At 36.1% G+C, this 20,021-nt stretch overlaps 1 protein-coding gene across 1 annotated transcript in view; it reads left to right on the forward strand.

The window, feature by feature from the left end:
• The window catches only part of SYN2 (synapsin II), a 196,375-nt gene that overhangs the window by 67,488 nt on the left and 108,866 nt on the right, over positions 1 to 20,021 (forward strand). Inside the window, exons 2-4 of the mRNA XM_074879738.1 lie at positions 7,750 to 7,807; positions 10,191 to 10,282; positions 14,174 to 14,330. Coding sequence (XP_074735839.1) covers positions 7,750 to 7,807; positions 10,191 to 10,282; positions 14,174 to 14,330 — 307 coding nt within the window. The remainder of the gene's footprint in view (positions 1 to 7,749; positions 7,808 to 10,190; positions 10,283 to 14,173; positions 14,331 to 20,021) is intronic.

The following is a 20,021-nucleotide window of genomic DNA, read 5'->3' on the forward strand; positions in this document are numbered from 1 at the left end:
CAGAAAAGTTAAGCTCAAATGAAAGATTCAAGAGTAGGAGGCATTTTCTTCTTGTTTAGATCTCTAGTGAAAACACTGTGTTCAGAACAGAGTGACAAATAGAAGGGCTCCTGATTAAAACAAACCAGATAGTTCTTGGGCTGGAATGATCTGTGCTGTGAAAGGATAAAATGGCTCTGTTTTGTTTAAATAATCAGAGTAAAGGAGGTAACATTCTGGTATATGCCAAGGGGATAGGATAATTTGTTACAAAGGTGAAAAAAAATGGGATTGAATCAGAGATTGTGGAAGCCTCAGAAGGTGCCACATATAAAGCCATTCTGAAAAAAAACCCCTTTCTAGCAAGGGGGATATGCAGCACAGAAAGGGAAATGGAATAATTGCTGCTTAATAAGCTTGTGTTCTTTATTTCTACATTGTTTATGCTTTTTTTTAATACAGTTTCAGAATTTGGTCTTTTGGGCAGCTTCTCTACTGTCTGGGCAGGAAAATCCTCCACTGACCAGTGCAGAGACTCTGCTTTTTCACGAGTTTAGCCATCGCTGGTAAAGGGAATGGGGAAGGGTGTGACGGTTCAGTGCCTCTGCAGAGGAAAGGCTGCACGCAGGAGCTCTGGTTTTTAAGCAGGTATTTAACAAAGTTCTTTGTTTCAAATTTGAGAAGTCAGGGAAGGAAAACCTTGTACCAGAGGGGTGTTTCCTACAGATGTTTTCTACTGCCTCATTAAGTTCGAACTGCTTGGGTAGCTGTGCGTTCACGGTCCTCAATAAAACTGTGCAGATCGGCCATGAAGAAATCCTGTCGCTTGATAGAATTAACCATGTGATAGGTTCCAGTATTAGGCCGTCTGGGATGACTCCGTCATGTGCTAATATGCACTAGGACCATAAGTGCTTGCTTTTCTTCCTAGTAATTCTCTTTCTATATGTTACAATTGACAGGATTGGTATAGGAGTAGTTGAGACAGTGATTTCAGGTAAAGATACGCAGTGAAGCCTGAGACATATTGTGCCAGTGGAAACAATAGGATATAACAAAAAAAAAAAAAATAGAAATGGCCACGTTGTGCCACTGGGGACAGAAGAAAATGTTCAGAAATAATTTCTGTTGTGACCTCAACAGATTAACTAATAGACTAGAATGCAATTGTTTATATGTTACCTTATTGGCAGAAGCTAGCACTTTTTTTATATGAACAGTGTATTTTCCCCTTCAAAATACTAGGCTATGACTTAGAATGAAGAACTGCATTGTGTCCTGTCTGTCATACTGACAAAAAAAAATATTTTTATGAAATTAATCAAGTTCCAGTTAGGGTTTCTGTGAATTGTCAGATCACACAGTGAATAACTGGAAAGAGCAATCCTTGTGTCCTTGCCATTACAGTGCTTCCATGGAATGTGACATTTCATCAAACTGAGTGATTAACAGCAAAACTTAACTGGCCTGATACAAATGTGAGCTATGGAACCTGTTAAAATAACCTGTGTTATTTCAGAGCCAATAAAATGTGCTGCTGTTCAAATTTACAGGCTCCTGGAAATGGAGATTATCATTAGTCGAATGAAATCCAACTCAACAGGGAGCACTACTAAAGCTAGAAGTCATGCATTTGATATGCTCCATCACTTATTTTGTGGTGATGGTCTGCTTCTTTTAAGGCAATTTCAGTATGAAGTAATAGCTTGAGAAAACATAACTGTTTCATGTGAGAGTGAAATACTGATTGGGTCAGGTGCCAACAATATAACTTCACAGTGCAGAATTAAAAAAGAACATCAAGGTCTTTAAAAGTCAGGGTTTAAATAATTTTATTTTTTTATAACAGTCTCTTATTGGTCTCTTGATGCCAAAATGTGGAACAAGTAAATAAAAGAAAGTCTGTAAACCAGCGTGTTTAGAGTATTCTTAGTAACTTCTTCTATTTAGTCATCATAGCAGTTCCAAATGCTGGGTCTTATTAGCTAGGCTGATTGATTGGAAATCAGTATAGCAATGTTGATACTATCAGGCAGTTGCAGAGTCCATTGATATTGATAGAGAGATTCCCACTGGTTTCAGTAGATTATAGATTAGGTCACATAAAATGAAAATACTATGCAAATCTTATCATATGCTTCTTATGGTTTCTTATGGTTTTCATATATTTAAAAAAGTCTGCATAACAGTCTAAAAAGTCCTCAGCATATGAAAGAAGTAATAATCTTACTCTTTTAAATTATCCTTTATTGCAGCTTCGTGATATGTACGCAGTCATGTTTTTAAGCCATTATTTCCTTGGCAGATTCTTTTGATTTCATATTGAAAGCACATATATTTAGAAAACTGCTATCTTAAAAACCATGTACTTAGAACGTGTCTAGATTATATCACTGAAATGTTAATTCCTAATGTATATAATTTCATTAGATTGTTTAATATTTTTTCACAGGACAGTAGGCAAGTGTTATGTATGAAATTTAACAAGAGCAAGTGCCAGATTCTCCACCTGGGCTGAGGTGATCCTAGTTATACACAGAAATTGGGGAATGAGAGGCTGGAGAGCAGCCCTGCAGAAAGAGATCTGGGGGGTTTGGGCCAATGTCAAGTTGAACAGAAGTCAGCAGTGTGCCCTGGCAGCCCAAAGGGCCAACGACACCCTGGGGTGCATCAAGCACAGCATCGCTACCTGGTCGAGGGAGGTGAGTGTCCCCCTCTACACTGCACTGGTGCGGCCCCACCTTGAGTACTGGGTGCAGTTTTGGGCACCTCAATATAAGAAGAACATCAGACTGTTAGAGTGTGTCCAGAGGAGCATGACCAAGATGGGGAAAAGGCTCAAGTGCAAGAGTTATGGGTTGAGATCACTCGGTTTGTTGGAGAAGAGAAGGCTGAGGGGTGACCTCATGGCAGTCTACAGTTTCCTCAAGGAGGGCAGCGGAGGGGGAGGTGCTGATCTCTTCTCTCTGGTGACCAGTGACAGGACACGGGGAAATGGAATGAATCTGCGTCACGGGAAAGTTCAGATCGGACATTAGGAAAAGGTTCTTCACTGAGAGGGTGGTCGGTCCCTGGATCATGGCACCAAGCCTGTTGGAGTTCACAGAGTGTCTGACAAAGCTCTCAGTCATATGGTTTAGTTTTAGGTAGTCCTGCGAGGAGCAGGGGGTTTGACTCAATAATTATGAGTTCCTTCCAACCTGAGATACTCTATGATTTTACGGTTATGCCAGTGTTCCATATTTTTTAGCACTCTGTGTTACTGGACAGTACAAATGGGATGCCAGTGACATCTTAGACACAGTCATAATTCCATTAATTTAATAGAAAATACTGACTGCTGGAGGTAGATTGACTTTCTCATTCAGCATGAAATTAGAGCAGCATATACAAACAATAGTTTTTCTGGTACAAAAACTTTGAGATTAAATCTACTTCTTTTTCTTGGTTGTGTTTTTTTTGGGTTTTTTTTGTTTTTTAAATGGAATTAAATAATTAATTATTTCTAACCAGATTTGAACTTGAAGACTGGGTTTGCTTTCTCTTCAACATGTTCTACTCTGTCACTGAGGCTAGTGTACCACACTTTTTAAGTTGGTGGAAGTCTGGCTGGTTCTGTGTCAGTAGTCTGCCAAAATCTTTACATGCATAAGGTAATTCCAGTGAACCGGTTCTTTGAGACTACTCTCTGTGTGTATATATATATATGTACATTACCTTGCTTGGAGTAAATTACGCTGTTTATTAATGTTGACAGTCTGCAATTTGTGTACTCTAGAGGGTGCTACTGTTCTAAATGATGAACAAACTTTTGCCCTGTTGTAGGCAACTGGCACTATAATTATTTTTGAGCATACAGTTGTCTTATTGATAGGATCAGTAATTGGTTCCTGGTTCACTGTTCAGACATGCCCAGAAATCAGTGTTCAAACAGAACTGAATCCTGTGCGCATGTTGTTATTTGTACAGAAATCAGACAAGTGCTGCACTAAATTGTCAAGTGCAAATTGCAGTGTTTAAGGGTATGCAGTGCTGTGAAAATAGGAGACTTACACACGTGAGCCGGACTTGACCCCACATGTTTGCTGAATGCATGCTTTTGACTTTAATAAAGACCTTATTATCAGACAGAGCTGATAAGCTCTGCATTGCAGTGTTAAAGAAGGCAAACTGAAGAACTATAAACCTGCTGCATGTTAGCAAATGATTTTCCTGTTGATTTTGCTGCCAGTTGAAAGTAGCACCAGTTTTAATGCTTCGTTCATTTACATGAAATGAAACCACATTGTTTTCATGGCATAGTAAGATACTGTGGAAATGTATGTAGATGCTGTGTAGTTTGAGGGAAATATTTCAGGTCTGTTCTATATATTTGAAACGTTTTTAGTGATTGCTACATTCATTGTCCTTGCCAAAGTTCAGTAAGTAGTATGAGTTCATTTTAGGCTGCATCTCTGGCAACTGTATATACTATAGTTGTTTAATTTTAAATGTGCAAGATTTTTATCCAGAAAATTAATTGTGAAGCAAGAAATGCATAAATATTTTACATATTTTGAAAAGATTCTGACTATAAGAGGTCATGCTAGTAACTCCAATAGGCAGCATTCATATTAGTAACTGTTTTCACTACATTTAGGCGTTGGAAAGCAATTTTTTACACAGTGAGTTTCAGCTGAATAATAGTACTGCTTTCTTTTCTTGCCTTCCCTACATACAATGCAAGAAATCATCAACAATGGGCAGCCAAATGTTACTGGAATTGGGGCATATTTGTTTTGTCAACTTTACTCATGTTGACAGCTAACCTCACACTCTTCTCAAAGGCCTTGCCTAGAGATCCTGACCTTGAAAGCATCACTTCCTTCCTTCAGAGGTGCTCCGAGAGTTGGTGTAGAGGTATTCCATGCTCAGTACTGAGAGTAATAAGGCATAACAGGAATTTCAAGCTACAATTCAGTGAAATTCTGTAAATCAATAACACCAAAGAATTTTGTTCCCCATCTCCCCTCAGCAAAAAAAAAAAAATAAATAAATATTAAGCATGTAATAAATGTCTTTATGATAGGATTTCACATTTCTCATATTCCAAATAGGAAATGATTCAAGCAAGTCATGACTGTATTTCCAAAGTACAGAAAACTAGGTTCTATTTCACAGCAAACTCATGCTAAGAATTTCTTAGAGTTTGTTCTGAAATAACTGAGTCATAAATTTTTGTTGCAAGTTATTTTTTAGAGATATCAAGATAAATTCTTGCAGTTTGTAGCTCAATATTTGGAGAATATTACTGAATATTACACATTTTCATAAAAGTTATTGGCTAAAGCTACTTTGAAATTAAGTGTCCTTAAATGTTTAAATGCCACATTTGTTTCCAGCCTCAGATTGCTTAACTTCAGTACTTACTATTTATTTTCAAAGCTGAAGTCATTTGTTGAAATGTGAATCATGCCAGAGTTTAGTTGTTTAACGATTGACTCATCTAAATGATGTTTATGTAGAAAGACTGAATTTAAAGGAATAGCATCTCACCTTAACTAATGTTTTGAGCACGTTCCAATTGTGCATTGGACTTAGCGCTAAAGAATTGAAGAGCCTCTCTTTGTGGTTTCCCTGTTCCATTTCCTCTCATAAAGAAGTAATCAATTGCTGATATTGGTTAGGGTAAGCATTGTGGGGGGTTTGATCTCTATATATGGTCAAGTTACCATTCAGCTTTGCAGAGACTGGATATTACTCTAAGCTTATTTTTCAGTGTTCGAGAGGCAGCTTCACTAGAACATTGATTGTGTTATATAGCCAACATAATTCTATTTACATGAAATTTGGTTTCTGTGATGTCCAATAATGTATATGCCTCACCTGTTGTTACATCAGAAATAAAATGTAGGAGCTCATCTTTTTCCCAGTAAAATTCAACAATAACATTACTGTTAAATTCATGGGGATCAGAATTGGAGTTTTAAATATTTTTCAAAGCAGTAAATCTTAGTTTTTCCAAGAGACATCTAAGCTGTCTGTTGTTACAAATTGGTTGCTTTTCTCCTGAGGCAGATGTAGTGATATCTTTGAACATGAGACCTTCCTCTCTGGTCTGTGGGTTTTGTGTACTTCTCCCAGGGTCGTACAGATGTCCTTGTTTTTCCTGCACCTATTAGCTTAACATGGTCTAGCTGATGCTTCAACATAAACAACATCATAAAACTTAAGCCGTGTCCAGACATCTTCAAAGTTTTCACATTCATATGGAATTTCAGAACAAATTTTGGAAGAAAAATAAGTGATGGATAGTATTTCTTTGTTAGACCTGTGATTCAGTGTATTTAACTTCTACTTTTGTTATTGGCAAAAATATTTGATAACATTATCCTGAGTATGCACCTCCTATAATAAAACAAGATATTTCAAACTTCATATTTTCTGTGTATTTATTACAAGAAAACAGTCTAAACCAGTAATGCAAATGCTTTCTTCACTGTTGTCTTCTTACCAACTGTGTATTCGTAACAAATTAATTGTTGGGCAATGTTTTAGTATGCTGTTTCACTTTATTTGATTTCTACCACCCGTTACCCGTAATACATAAGGTATCCTTAAGAAATATGTTGCCAAAGGCAGAATTTTCAGTTGATTATTATGAAGTTTGGTTCTTCCACTACTGAAACCAATGGTGAAACTCTTCTGGACCTCAGTGGGGAAAGGATTTTCCAAAAGCAATAATGAATTGTTTTAATACGTAGTATATACATAACTTTCACATCATATACATTACTTTCACTGATGAGGTAGATTTAGTTTAATATAACAGCATTTTGTCAGATGTTGAAAATTGACAGGTTTGGGGTTTTTTAACACTTGAGAAGATATTCTGTGATGTTCTGTTTTTGGATTGTGCAACAGATTTTTGCTTGCATATAGTAAAAGCAGGGAAGGTACGCTTAGCTTTGGCTTGAGCAGAGAAGGTGCAGAGAGAGACTGACACCATATTCCTTTTCCAACTTAGGAGTGTTAGACTAATTCCCTTTTACCAAGAGATTTTTTTTTTTTTTTTAAATTCCCATTTACTTCAAAGCAGATACATGCAGCCTAAGGCATACAAGTGACAGATTCCTAGAAAGAATGTCTGCTTGTTAGGCCTGGGAGACTGGATCATTGAATTAAGTTCTGTTTCATCACAGCAATCCCAGTGCATAATAATTACTCATAAACTCTCCTTCAGATTAATTACATTGTCTCAAGTTATAGTCTCAAAAAAGCGGAACTGATAGTAAATCAGGCACTCTCAAATTTGGTGATGACAGTCTCCAGTACCCCTGATAATTTCTTTAAAAACAATATAAATTTTCTAAGTATACTATTCCCAGTAAACCAGTTTTTCTAACTAAATGAAGTGGGTGAAGATTAACATGAGTGGCTGTTAGGAAGTTGTTCACATTGAAACAGATTTCCACTGGCATTGTTGACTTTAATGAGAGCAAGATTACATCTTTTTACTGGTACTCATTTTAGATCAGTAACTAATTGTGAAATATGTACTGCAGTATACTTTCGTGTACACTTTAATGTTGAAAATCCCATTTTTCTTTTTATCACAAAATACTGTGTGATGGGATGTTAAGGATACAAGGATGTCAGAGGAATTGTATATGTGTAGTAGGTAGGTTCAATTAGTATACATGTGTGTTTTCAAGACACTGGAGGCCATACAGGAAGCTTTTGTGTAGCTACTAATTACAGATACATTTCTTTCTCCCTTTTTTTCTGCAGGGCCAAGGCTTTTCGTGGAAAAAAGGTCCATGGAGAATATGACATAAAGGTTGAACAGGTAACTAAATGACTTAATCTGAATGTTATTTTTATATTTGTGTATTTATACAAATACATATAGATCTATATGAATACATACCTCCCTGGAGGTATTTAAAAGATGTGTAGACGTGGTGCTTAGGGACATGGTTTAGCAGTGGACTCGTTAGTGCTAGGCTAATGGTTGGACTTGATGATCTTAAGGGTCTTTTCCAACCTAAATCATTCTATGCTTCTATATACATGTACGTATAGATAGATACGTAGCCCTTTGTACTTCAGAAAGACCTCACAAGCAGAACAGTCAAAGGTTTAATTATATTTCATTCTAAGGTGTCTCTTTTTAGAGGATTCTGACCATAATTTGTACAACATTAAAAACATGTCATATTCAAAAGGTTGTTGCTTAGAGCCTGTGAATTTCCCAGACACTCCGTGAATTACATGTTGTGTTTCTGTATCACTAATTACTTCAATTAAGAATATACATACACTCTGGTTGCAGTGCTAGCATGTGTGTTTTTAAAAAAAAAATATGCAGATATAATTTAGGGTGATTGGAATTATAGCTATTTTATTTGAGCTAGATATCTGAAACTAGGGAAGTAAATACACCTTTCCACTGCTTTTCAATCATTAATTCTGTGAATAGATAGTACTGTAAGAAGCTTCAGTACTTAAACTGAATTGTCATTGGAATTTCAGAGAGTGAGGGAACGTTATCACTAGCCGTGTGGATTCAACTTGTCTAAATTCACTGTAATAGTACAGCATCTAGCTTTGCTCCGTTCTTTACACCACTGAATATCTGCTGGTGTTCTTGGCTTGGAAACATGGAAGTTTTGCCAGGGATCTTCAGGAGTATTGAGGGAAAAGCGGGAAAAAGAAGACAGGCTATTTTGTCCCCAAATACCATTCACACCTGGATCAGACCATGCAGCTGACATCATACACGCTGTCTCTTTAACAAAAACTCTGTGTAAGCCTAGAATTTCCTTCAGGTGGCCTCTTGTAGGACCAGAACCACCTTTAATCAGTAAGAGATTGAAAGTTTCTGAACCCTGCTAATCACTTTGTCACAGTGTTGATGTGTGACAATCATATACAGAGTTATTAACAACTACTTCAGTGTTCTTTTGCTAGTATCAGAGAGCATTATTTTATTTTTATACTACTTACAGCAACCTCTCTATTGCATACAGTATTTTCTATCATGTATTAAGCTTTTAAACTACAAAATCTATACTGTGAATACTTGTAATTGTTTAATATGATTTATTAGTTGGAGAGATCAGTTGTCAATCTCAGATTTAATAGATTTTAAATGGTTCTTTGACATTGTCAGCACTTACACAAATATTTCAATCTCTCACCATTTGTACTGTTTTTACAATAATCTTAAAACTGCCCCTTGTGTTTAGAACATTGTAACACTGGTCCAGGAAAGTATATAAGCATATGGGATTTAATGAGGAAACATCCATGCTTGAAATCAAGCACATACTTAGGCTATTGAGTTGGAACACTTGCCTTAACTGAACACTAAATTCTGAAAGCCTTACACAGATTTTACTTAGGAAGACTTTCAGTGATACCATTTTTCAAGAGGAGACTAATGAGAATTCTGACACTCTCTATTCTGTATTAGTGTCCGGGATAGCAAAGACGCTTTTATTTATCCACTAGAAGACAGCTGGCTGCATTTCAATTATTCTGCTGTGTAATGTTATTGTAAAGTGCCTTGAGAGTCTAAGCTGATGAAAGACTGTGGATAAATGAAAAACATCCTGTCCTTTCCTTTCAAATAACTGTAGATTCAGAGTATGGAAGTGATTCCTTTTAAATTCCACATTTTCAGTGTGAGAAGATACTTTGAAAAAGGTCTTTATTTGTGAATTTTGTGATTCGCTTGTTTATTAGCACCAGATCTTTTAAAAAGAAGAGTAAATGCCCACAAAGAAAATAGGAGTAAAGTATATGAAGAGACACTAAATGCTGTAAGAAAATATTCTACTTATCGTAGTTATTTTAACATTGCTTTTGTATTGTTTTCTTTAAAACTGTTCGTAATTTTTGTTGAGTCTGTATCGATCTCTGTGATAACACCATACAAAGCAAAAATAAAATCTCTACACTTCTGTGCAGACATGAATGAGGAAATACACTTATACTTGCCCCACAGTCCTTTTTCATAAAGTTTTTTACTTTTTGCTTTCTTTGTATTAGAATGTATTCAGATGTGATGTGTCATATGTGGCAAATACTGATTAATATCCTCTTGGTGCTCATTATATTCCAAAAGTATACTGTCAGCAGTTCAGATACTAAAACTTAAAAGAAGGGATTTAGGAAAATAAGGGTAAAATAAAGCAGACTGATTAATGTGAGTCTTCTTTTCATAGGCAGAATTTTCAGAAATCAACTTGATAGCCCATGCTGATGGCAATTACGCAGTAGATATCCAAGTATTTCGAAATGGCACTAAAGTTGTCAGGTAAGAAAAACTAAATAGAATAACAGCAAAAAGCAATAAATGGCTTAATGTATGAACGTGAAAGGTACTGAATGATTTTTTTGTATATGTCCAGTAGGGATTTTAGCAGATGCAGTGCAGCTCGGTCATTGGCATGAAGGGTAGGCAATAAAGTATCTGATCAGTGCAGTAAGTCCTGTGACAGGAAGGAACTCTCTCAACATTTTGACCACATGAAAGATGGGTTTGGTTAAGATGAGAATGAAGTCTGGTATAAAAATACATGACTGGGATTTAGAGTTATTGCTTTGGGTCTTATCTTTGCTTCAAAAATAAAGAGTCTTGGTGTTTTTATACATGCCAGACCTTTCCAGATGAGCAGTATCTATTTCCAATGTTGAATATTTTGTACTGAAACAAGCCAAGCTATAGCACTTCTCTCAGGAATGTTACTGGAATATCATTGTCTGTTTGAAAGATTTCAGTTTAAAAGCCTGAGATTTCCCAGTAAACTGTTTTGTCCAAGCAGGATTATTCCAACTGAAGGCAGGGTAATTTTACCTTTTTTTTTTTTTTTTCAATGAGGACATCAACAGCACTGTAAATGTAAGGGGAGATCTCAAACAGGGGTATGACTGGGCAAAGTTAAAGCTTAAATAAGTATTAGCAAAATTATTTCAGGTAGTCCTACATTTTATCTAATTTATGGGACTTACTCCTATTCTGGCCACTGCACTTAAGCATGAGTTAAATGTAGCAGTTTTTTGGCTGAACAATTGCATTCAGAAAGGTAGATCGAGCCACTAACAGTGACCTGGTAGTTTACTGCTTATGTTTATCTTTAGGCAAGAGTAAGAGTTCAGGGAGCTGGACAGCATACAACATGTCTCGTATCTTCATATTTTTGCACAACATCTGTCCAAATAAAAGATTTGAAAATTTCTACTCATTCATGTAAAAAAAGTCAGGAAAAAAAATATTGAAAATAAGTGTACTTTATGCTTTAAAACTCACAACTGTTTAATCTCTTGTGTATTCTAAAAATACTGCAGCTTAATACAACAACCAGTAATGCCAAATCCACAAGATTATTTCCTTAGAAAAGGAAGAGATTTGCTTTTTTTTAGTTGTGTTGTTTTTTTTTTTTTTCCCCAATGGTAGAAGTTTTGAAGCCAGGAAATCTTGATCACTGCTCCTTAGTGGCTTTTCTGTAGAGAGTTTTCCAAACAGGACAAAAATATTAAGGCCAAGTTAGCATCAAAATATGTCAATACTTAACGTGAGTTGGGAACCTCCAGAAAATAACATCTACAAAGATGTACATTTGCAGTTTATGAGAAAACTTGGTAAAACTGCTGCTTATGTTAAGAAATAGAGACATCTTGTTGTGTCATCAGATAACTCAGACAATTAGATGACAAAGGATTTTATAGTATTATCAGTTTTATGGGTAACTTATTTAACCAAATAGAACTACCTGAAGTTGATAAATTTCACTCAAATCTGTGTGAGATATCTGCATCTGTGTGCACGCTTCCCGGTGTCAGAAGGATATGCAGACATGATGGGAGAGCAGTTCTCTGTTTCTATGATAACTTATCTGGAGATACAGAATATTTTTGTAAAACAAAAATATTTTACATAAATGCTCTGTATCTTCAAAGAAGTGCTAGTCTTTATGTTGCTTTAAGCCTAGTCAGTTTGTGAAGCTTATTGCCTGAAGTTTGGAATGTGCTTCTTGTGTTGCTGAGGAATGCAGAGATACTGATGGATATTACTTTACATGTTGATAAGAAACTTCATTTGAAATCCAGTGTGAAATATGGGTCTGACAATAGGATGTGTGGCATGTTCCTTTGTTTCTGTCTGTCTCAACTATGAAGAGAGGTGGGAGAAACTGCTGGTCCCACTGGTGTCAAAGTTCAGATTGAATATGGACTATGAGTGTATTACTAAAAAGGCATAAACACCTGAATACTCAGATGAAGATTCTTATGTGTTATTAATTTGAGGTTCAAAGTGACCTGGTATCATAGATTTATGAGCAAAATATTAGTTAACAAAACATGGAAATTTCAATGACAAAATTTTGATGTCTTATTTTAGGAGGAAAAAAATGTATAACAGGCACCTGCTTGTTTCATTTTTGTGAATGAAAATCAAGTCTTGAAAAATTATATCTTATGTTACATAATGCTGAGATTTTGGATCTTACAAATGCCTGAGCCAGGATTAAAATTTTTCTCATGACCTTCTTCTGTATACACAGTCATTCTGTCCAGCAGTAATTACAGAACTAAATGTATCATGTTCCTTTGAGGAGCTTTTGCAAAGCAAAATGATTTTTTTTTTTAAAGCACATTCCCTCAATTCCCCAATTGTTTCATTAAATTGGTATTTTAAAGGACACTTTCTGTTCTGTGCTTTTATTTAAAAACACAGTGGTGCCTTTGAGATGATGTGTAATCTCCTTTTACACTATTTTAAATGGTAGAGGTGGTCTCTTTCTTTCACTGAGTGGTCTGCAATTTTGATTAAGGCATCATTAGTCCTCCAAGTATTATGCTCTGCTAGTAAATTGAATTTCCTTGTTTCAAACCCTTGGCGCACAACCATGAAACCTAGATCACAGATTCTCGGAAGTGTGCTACAGATATTTTTTGGGGAACTTGTTTAAAGGCAAGCATTTCTTTACAAGCTTTGGTCATTGGCCTACAGTGCCATTTTAATGACTCTTGACAGCAAATCTTTATAATGTTGCTTTTGCCAAATCATGCGTTACATTTGAAAGCCAGCTTAAGAATCCAGCTAATATAGTTTGACTACTGCATTCAGGCTGGAATCTCAAAACTGCTAAGGCAATTTTAATATAAATTTTAATTGTTTTAGTTTTGTTTTGTTTTACTAGAGTGAGATTTCTGAATCATTTTGTAATCTTTGGAATTTTTCACTCCAGTACACAGCTTATAATTAATCAAAGCATGTAAATAATTATACCAATTTACTACACTAATTTAATTTATCCTGCAGTTATGCCTCTTTCAGGAGCTTGATAGCTTTAAGCTAGTCGGTGTTTTTTCCACCTATAAAATTTGGATACAGAAGAGAATCTGTCAACAGTCAAGTTTAGGAGCAAATTGCCCCTGTACTGGTGGCTCTGTCCTGTTCCATTATGTCTTCTGTTTTCCATAACCTTCTTCAGTAACTAAATGTCAGGGTTTGAGTAAGGTGCATATGGTGTCAGACTGTTCTCAAAGGTGCATGGTGATAGGACAAGTAGGCACAGAGGTTGCAACAGGGGAAGTCCTGAGAACAAGAGAGAAAGAGGGGGAAAAAACAGTGCAGTTGTAAGTTTAGAAATTAATTTTGACAAGTGTCTTGATCAAAAGTTGAACTGTGATTATCTGCAGTTATTGTACAATTCCTTTTGCGAGCAATGGGGTTGCTTCATCTCTTACTGTCTTTAAAACAGTCTGATGATAGTTGTGAAAAAAAAATTGTTCCCAAGAAGCTTAAGTTTCTGACAGAGACATTTGCCTGTTTTGTTTTTGATTGTCATTGCTGAGGAATTGGTGTACATAAACTAAGAACATGCTCAGAGTTTATATATATGATTCATCTTTCAGTGGGAAAGCAACCTTGAACGCCATGATAATTTGTCTCTCCTCTTAATGGAGTCCCCTTATTGACTGGCTGCTGCTGTTTTCTGAACAGCAGTTAAGAAAAGATACAGTACAGATTTTCATAAAGCCATAATAATTCTTTCTGTCTTGTAGCATTTACCTTTGTTTTGAGTGTTCTTTTAGTACTTCTCTATCCATCAGCTAGACATTTTTTCCTTTTAAGATTTTGCTGTTGAAGGAAAAACAATTGGATCATTGACTGTTAGTAATGTATCTTTTTTCTTGCTAGGTCATTCAGGCCTGATTTTGTCCTTGTTCGACAACATTCATTCAGTATGGCAGAAAATGAAGATTTCCGTAACTTGATCATTGGAATGCAGTACGCAGGCATCCCGAGCGTCAACTCCCTGGAATCCATCTATAACTTCTGTGACAAACCGTGGGTGGTAAGTGATGTACCAAAAAGTTCTTCTGGTGCAAAAAGTTAATTTGCTTCTCTAGTTCCCTTTCATGAATGTTGATATCAAACTGCAAAGTTACTTAGCAGAGCTGTGAAGCAATAGTGAAAAGAATAAAAAGTAAACTAAGATATTTAAATCATTTTTTCAAAGAGCCAGTGTAGGCAGTGCAAAGACAGAGAGAAAAATATATTTCTAGTACAAATAATGAAATAGGTGAGGAAACTAACGGAAAGCCTATCCACCACTAACGTACTTCCTCAAGTGAGGAAAGTGTGTTTATTCACAATTTGTCTGGGAAAAGCAAGCTGAGAATATTTTTCGTATTTGTGGTTTTGAACATAATTTAAACAGACTTTTAGCCAGTGTTTTCCTCATGCCTGTGAAAATTTTGGGGCTATGCTTTAGCAAGGAAGTCTGAAGCTATTAGTTTCTCATTTGAAAGCTCTTTTCATAACCTTGTGCATGTGGGGGAGGAGTTACACCTAGAGTAATGAGCTCCACTGGAGATGTATTTGCCAGTTTTAGTGTAGAAGTCAATTCAGTTTTTCATTGCGTTCTTTGTAGTGATGGAGGTAGAATTTGGTGATCTTTTTGATTCACAGAGAAATAAACATTAGTAATTAAAATGTGTTGCTGTAAAAGATGATTATCAATGGTGCAGTCACTGTTCCTGTAAGAGATATATTCGGTTGTCCAAGAGCTAATGAAACTCTTTAAAGAATATCACTTGTTATAAATAGCCAAAGCTTCCTAACTTCTTCCTCTCATGTCTGAGTAAGAAAACAATAGTTGTCAGTATTTTTCACACCAAAGGAAAGTTTTATTGTGATACTTTTTGTTGCCTTCAAGTAGTTTATTTTTCATACTTCTTATGAAAATCCCTCCAAACAATTTTCAACAGATTTTAACATATACCTCTTGCAGCTAATTTTATTATACTTTTTATATTGCAGTAAACTACGGTGGGGAATAAATAATTGATAGAGCATTTATAACTTCTCATAATATATATTGTGCATTGCTGAATCCATTATTTTAATGCATCACATTTTCTATGCTGTGTGGCATTTCTTAATGCTTTGATGCATTGTATGCAATAAATCTGGGCGGTGGAGCAATAACAGTAGCATTTATATGCAGTAATGATGCAATAAAAAGTAAATGATTAGTTCCTTGTAATATTCTTCTGGTGGCATTAGAGTCATGGTTGTTCTTCCACCAAACTGATAAAGAGATCTTTTTCTTACAACTGGTCTTGTTGCACGTAAAATTTCTGTGCTGATTTTTCACTCTTATAGTAATAACTGGGAGTAACCGGGAGTTGTAAAAATATTTACTATAACAACTGGAAGAACTAACAAAAACAAATATAAGGTTATGTGTATAAAAGAATTAAGTCATGTTCCATATTTTTTTTGTCTGTACAATACACCTCACAAACACACAATAAAGTATTATGCTTACAATGTCTTATTTGAATTAGAGTTATAATAATTTAAAAATAGTCTTGAATTATGGTAGAGCTTTTTTAAGGTGTGATGTAACAGTTCATGATGAAATGGCTGTCTTCTCAATTGCCATATCTGTATCTTTGATTTTTGAAAAAATTCTCATTTTGGCTGAAATTTCTGTAGTTTCTCTCAGCCAAGATATGAATGAAATGAAAATATTTTTCAGCTGATCTTATTTTATTTGAATATAGGGAAGAATGCTCTTTTTTTCCCCTTTGAGATTTTCTACCTTGTCACTTCTACATCTGACAGCCGAAGTACGTTTTTTTTTTTTGAAATACTCAAATTTTGCACAGCTTCAGCAAGAGTCCATTTCACTCTCTTAGGTATTTCCTCTCAGAAATAACTATTCTAGAGAAATCTTAGTGTCAGACAAGTCACATGCTTCACACTAGCTTCTTTCATGTTTTAATTATCTTCTGTAGCTCCCTGAAGTTGTTTCCACCAACGTGCATAATAGAGCAGGGCCTGAGCGTGTGCCCCCCACTGCAAGTCCATGGACAGTGAGGTTGAGTAGGCAGTGTTCATGTGTTGTGAGCGTGATCATTCTTTGCTCCACCAGTGGCCTCAGTTCTGTCTTTTAACTACCCGTGACCATAAGCTAAACCTGCAAATATGAGATCGGTTCCCATTCTGAATTTGTGGTGCCACTATACTTTAGTTGGATCCTACTTAGGAGTGTGGATTTTTAATTTGAGCTCAAAAATAGTTTCTGTACAAATGCAAGAGGGCTTCTTTGGGCATTTAACTTGGAATATCCTGACTGCTTTCCTTTGTGGTAGTGAGAGATGTAGAGACAACCATGTTCATCCCAGGGTATCATGAAATCTTCATCAGATTTAGGAAAGCTAAACACTGAAAAAAATCATGCAAACCTGTTTCAACCCATGCCCAGAATAAATACTCTGAGGTAAAAATCCGTTGGTGCTTTGATTCAGGTGATTTCAGGAATGTTCAAATGATATGACAGAATCCAGCAACTGTTGGTTTTGTTAATATTATCCTCACAGAATCACAGAATCATCTAGGTTGGAAAAGACCTTGAAGATCATCCAGTCCAACCATTAGCCTAACATTGACAGTTCTCAACTGCACCATATCCCTCAGCGCTATGTCAACCCGACTCTTAAATACCTCCAGGGATGGGGACTCCACCACCTCCCTGGGCAGCCCATTCCAACGCCTAACTACCCGTTCTGGAAAGAAATATTTCCTAATATCTAGTCTAAACCTTCCCTGGTGCAACTTGAGGCCATTCCCTCTTGTCCTATCACTCATTACTTGGTTAAAGAGGCTCATCCCCCCTCTCTGCACCCTCCTTTCAGGGAGTTGTGGAGGGCCATGAGGTCTCCCCTCAGCCTCCTCTTCTCCAGACTAAACCCCCCCAGTTCCCTCAGCCGCTCCTCGTACGACATGTGCTCCAGACCCTTCACCAGCTTCGTTGCCCTTCCAGAACACTTCTAGCTTGTTTGATTACATCTAACTCATACACGCTACCCTGCCCCTGTGGAATCCCTGCTGCAAACGGTAGTCTGCTTATGGATGCCGTGGGGTGCACTCCTCAACATATTGCTGCATGCTAGCATTAAACATAAAACCCCTTGGCGCCCATATTGTGCTCCTAGATGTATTTTAGGCCAGTGAATCAAGTGGTGTTCTGCACTTGTTAAAATGACACATATTTAAACTGAACTGATACAAATTTAGTTAAACTGTAGCTAGAAAAAAATAGCAGAATTGTTCTGCAAGTTCCTTGATCAGAAACCAGTTCAACAGTTACAGCACGGATTAAAGGTATTGAACCACCTACCAGTCTCATCTCTATATACAGAACTTCATGATTTGGTGAAACTGAAATTGTATGTTTGCAGTTAAGACCATTTTCTTATTTATTTAAATTTCTGTCTTTTTAATCATGGCTTAAATACTAGAATAAACTTTTAATTCTGATTATATTTTATATTATTTGTTGTCTAACATTCATATGAAAAGAAAAGTAGGTTCCACTTCGTACACAAATGTATCTTTACATAAAGTACATCTTACAGTTGGAAAGTGTATTCAGCGGTCATAAGTGTCCATCTCAGTTTTGAAGCAGTGCAAGGAAGCAAGCATGTGCTTCGACTTACCATCAATTAGCCCCCTTTATTCTTAGCATGGAAAGGATGACTTTCTGGACAGGTCCTTTGTCAGCATGAATGACCTGATACCTGTATGAAAACTAATTTCTATAAAAAATTGCAAGTTTAGAGGCTTATGAAAAATTAGAAAGCAGAACTCTAGATAAAGCCATAAGTAACAATCTTTATGAATTTATGAGAAACAGATTGACTTTCCTGCAGGTAAAATTTGAGTGACAGAAGTGAATTGCAGTTTCTATAACAGCAGAAAAAAAAATAGGGTGTCCAATGGAAAGGGCCTTTAAAGGATGAAAAATTACTGAATTAGTCATGGGCCATTGATCTTACTTACATCAGTGTAAAATCAGTAGTATAGAATTGCTCAGAGGGGAAAGAAGTCAGGAAAGTTAGACTAGTTATAAAAGGGCCATCAAATAAAATGAGAATTAGAATCCAACATACAAGATCTTTTTTTTTTTTTTAAATTACTGTTCTTCAGAGTGTCAGGTCTTTGCTTTTTTTAGAACATACAGCTCCAGATGCCTGACATCTCTTTTCAACCCTGAAGGCAGATTCACACCCTGCCTTAGAAACCAAAGCACCTGCCCTTAATTTTTCAGCAGAACTCTTTTTGTACTGTGTCTGCAGACACACATGGGTTTCTATGCCTTTGCCAATAGGCACTCAGCAAATTTGTATTTGATCTGAGGTATATTACTGAAAGATGGGGATGTGGTGGGAAGATTGCCAGGAACATACTAAAAGCATTTCTGAAAACAAGTCTTAAAGCTTGTGTTTTCCTGTGTCAGGACATACATAGTTCCTTCAAATACATGTCAAAAGTTCAAAGCACCATATAACCCTTTGAAAAGTTAGGATGCTAGCAATCATGGCAAAGAAAATATTGAAAAGAATGTGTGTGGTGAGATGTTTGCATACTGAAATATGTTAATGATTTGGGATTATTACAGTACTCTTGTTATTTCACTTCTGTGATAATACTCACCACCTACTTCATGAAAAATTCATGATCCTAGCTTGCAAGATGGATTTCACTTAAATGCTAGTCAGAAAGCTACTTACCTAGGGGGAAAGCATGAGTTTTATAAATAAAGACTACGTTGTTTATTACTGAGTGCATGCAGAGCTGTGGAGGAACTGTTCTAAGGTTCATGCCCTCTCTTAACCATGTTGGAATATTTCATTGCTTTGTCATATTGCAAAGTAATAGTGCTGTGCATGACTCGTCCAATTCAAATGAGACAAAAATCTTACCTAGCTTAATTTACAGTTACATCGAGTTCAGGGGTGAAGTTCCATTTTATAATTTTACTCATGTCTAGTCATGTGCAAAACCTGTTGTAAAGCATTTATGAAAGTTTTATAATATTAAAAAGAAAAAAGCATAATTAATTACCTAAAGTTGTGGTTTGATATTATTTAAAGTAACAATCTAGGTATTTTATTATCTCTGTTTTCCTTTAGAAAATGTCATTCAAGAAATAAGTGAGACATTCTTAACTGAGGCTTATGAGATCGTATGTAATCTTTCTGATAGTTCATGGTGTAGGTAAGCAAAACAAGTAACTGTGGAGGCCAGAAATAACTGGAAAATGCGATGATAATGACAGTGCTTGCAGTAATAGGTAAAATCTCATGGTTATGATTCAGACTCAGGAAATAATATTTTTTTTAAAACCCACAATTTTCCAGCGTATTGGGTTGAAATTTTTAACAGATCCTTGTGTCCTGCATGCATTCTTTTGCATACTTCTCTTAAGTATGCTTAAGTGTTTCCATCGAGCCCCACTCTTGATTTTAGCTTGATTTGCAAATATTGGTGATGGGCTGCAGTCTTGGAATACCACAGATTATTAGCTCTTCACGCATCCTGTGTGTAGCAGATAGCTAATAAGAGGAGTTACACAGTGAGGTAGAGTTAATTGAAGTATACTAAATGTGCAGACTCTGACTTACTTGTCAGGGACAGCAAAGTTCAATGTCCATGACTGCTATAGATGGATAGAACACTTTATTTCAGTTAA

Source organism: Strix uralensis, chromosome 10 (assembly GCF_047716275.1).
Source record: "Strix uralensis isolate ZFMK-TIS-50842 chromosome 10, bStrUra1, whole genome shotgun sequence".
Lineage (NCBI taxonomy): Eukaryota > Metazoa > Chordata > Aves > Strigiformes > Strigidae > Strix > Strix uralensis.